Source organism: Emiliania huxleyi (genome assembly GCF_000372725.1).
Source record: "Emiliania huxleyi CCMP1516 unplaced genomic scaffold EMIHUscaffold_2291, whole genome shotgun sequence".
In the NCBI taxonomy this organism is placed as follows: Eukaryota; Haptophyta; order Isochrysidales; family Noelaerhabdaceae; genus Emiliania; species Emiliania huxleyi.
The window spans coordinates 1-958 of NW_005200340.1; the positions used below are offsets into that span (position 1 = coordinate 1).

The 958-nt window shown below is 66.8% G+C and overlaps 1 protein-coding gene across 1 annotated transcript; it reads left to right on the forward strand.

Moving 5' to 3' along the window:
• Nucleotides 1–86: 86 nt before the first annotated feature.
• On the forward strand, nt 87–739 carry EMIHUDRAFT_123425 (hypothetical protein; the record flags this gene model as incomplete). Its single annotated transcript, XM_005779656.1, has 2 exons — nt 87–359; nt 491–739. Coding segments are annotated over 2 exons (522 nt in total), but the record flags the coding sequence as incomplete, so codon positions are not given.
• Nucleotides 740–958: the final 219 nt, after the last annotated feature.

Sequence of the window (958 nt, forward strand, 5' to 3'; positions counted from 1 at the left end):
GCTTTCACCACCACCGGACGGAGGCGGCGGCAGAGGCCGAGTTTGTCTACTACCGCTGGCCCGACCGTCCCGACTACCCAGACAAGGTTCCGCCGTACGCGACGGCGACCGAGGGCGTCGGCGCGCTCGTCCTGTCGCCCGACGAGACGCGGGTCCTGCTGGTGTGGGAGTATGGCTGCTGGAAGATGCCGACGGGCGCTGTGGATGCGAGCGAGGGCGTGCTGCAGGCGCTGCGGCGCGAGCTGCGCGAGGAGGTTGGCTGCCGCGTCGACAGCGACTTCTCGCCGCTCTACCTCGGCGGGTGGCAGAATGCGCGCGCCTTCGACGAGCGCGTCAACAACCACTTTTCCGTCTACGCCGTCCGCGCGCAGGCCGAGGCGACTCACATCGACCCGAACGAGGCGCCACGGCCGCCGCCCCTCCGCACCCTCTGCCCCCCTTTGTGCTTTGTTGAAGGCTTTCCCCCTCCGGCCGCCCCGCCCCCGCGCAGATCGGGGCTGCGCGCTGGTTCGACGTCGCGAAGCTCCGAGCGCGCGCGGCCGCCGCAGGCGCGGCGAGTCAGCCCGCGGCGAACCGGATGCTCCTCGACGTAGCGGGGCTCTTCCCGGAGGCGGCGGAGCTGAGCGGCGACGAGCTCGTGACGCAGGTATCGACGACGCTGCTGCATTCGGTCGAGACGCTGCAGAGCGGGCGCGGCCTCGCCTGCGGCGAGACGGACAGAGCCGTGCATATCAAATAGGTGTGCACTTGTGTGGTCGCGTCAAAACTCTCTGGAGCACTTGGAGCGCTTGGAGTGCAGTCTGGGAGTAAAAACTTTCTTTCCTTTTAATTTTTGGATTTTGCAGAGTTTCGCGACAGCGTGGTGCCAGCCACAAATAAAGAAAGAGGCCCGGCGAGCATAATCCGTTGATCTGAGCCCTGGTGTCGAGGTGTCGAGGCCCGGTGTCGAGGGTGTCGA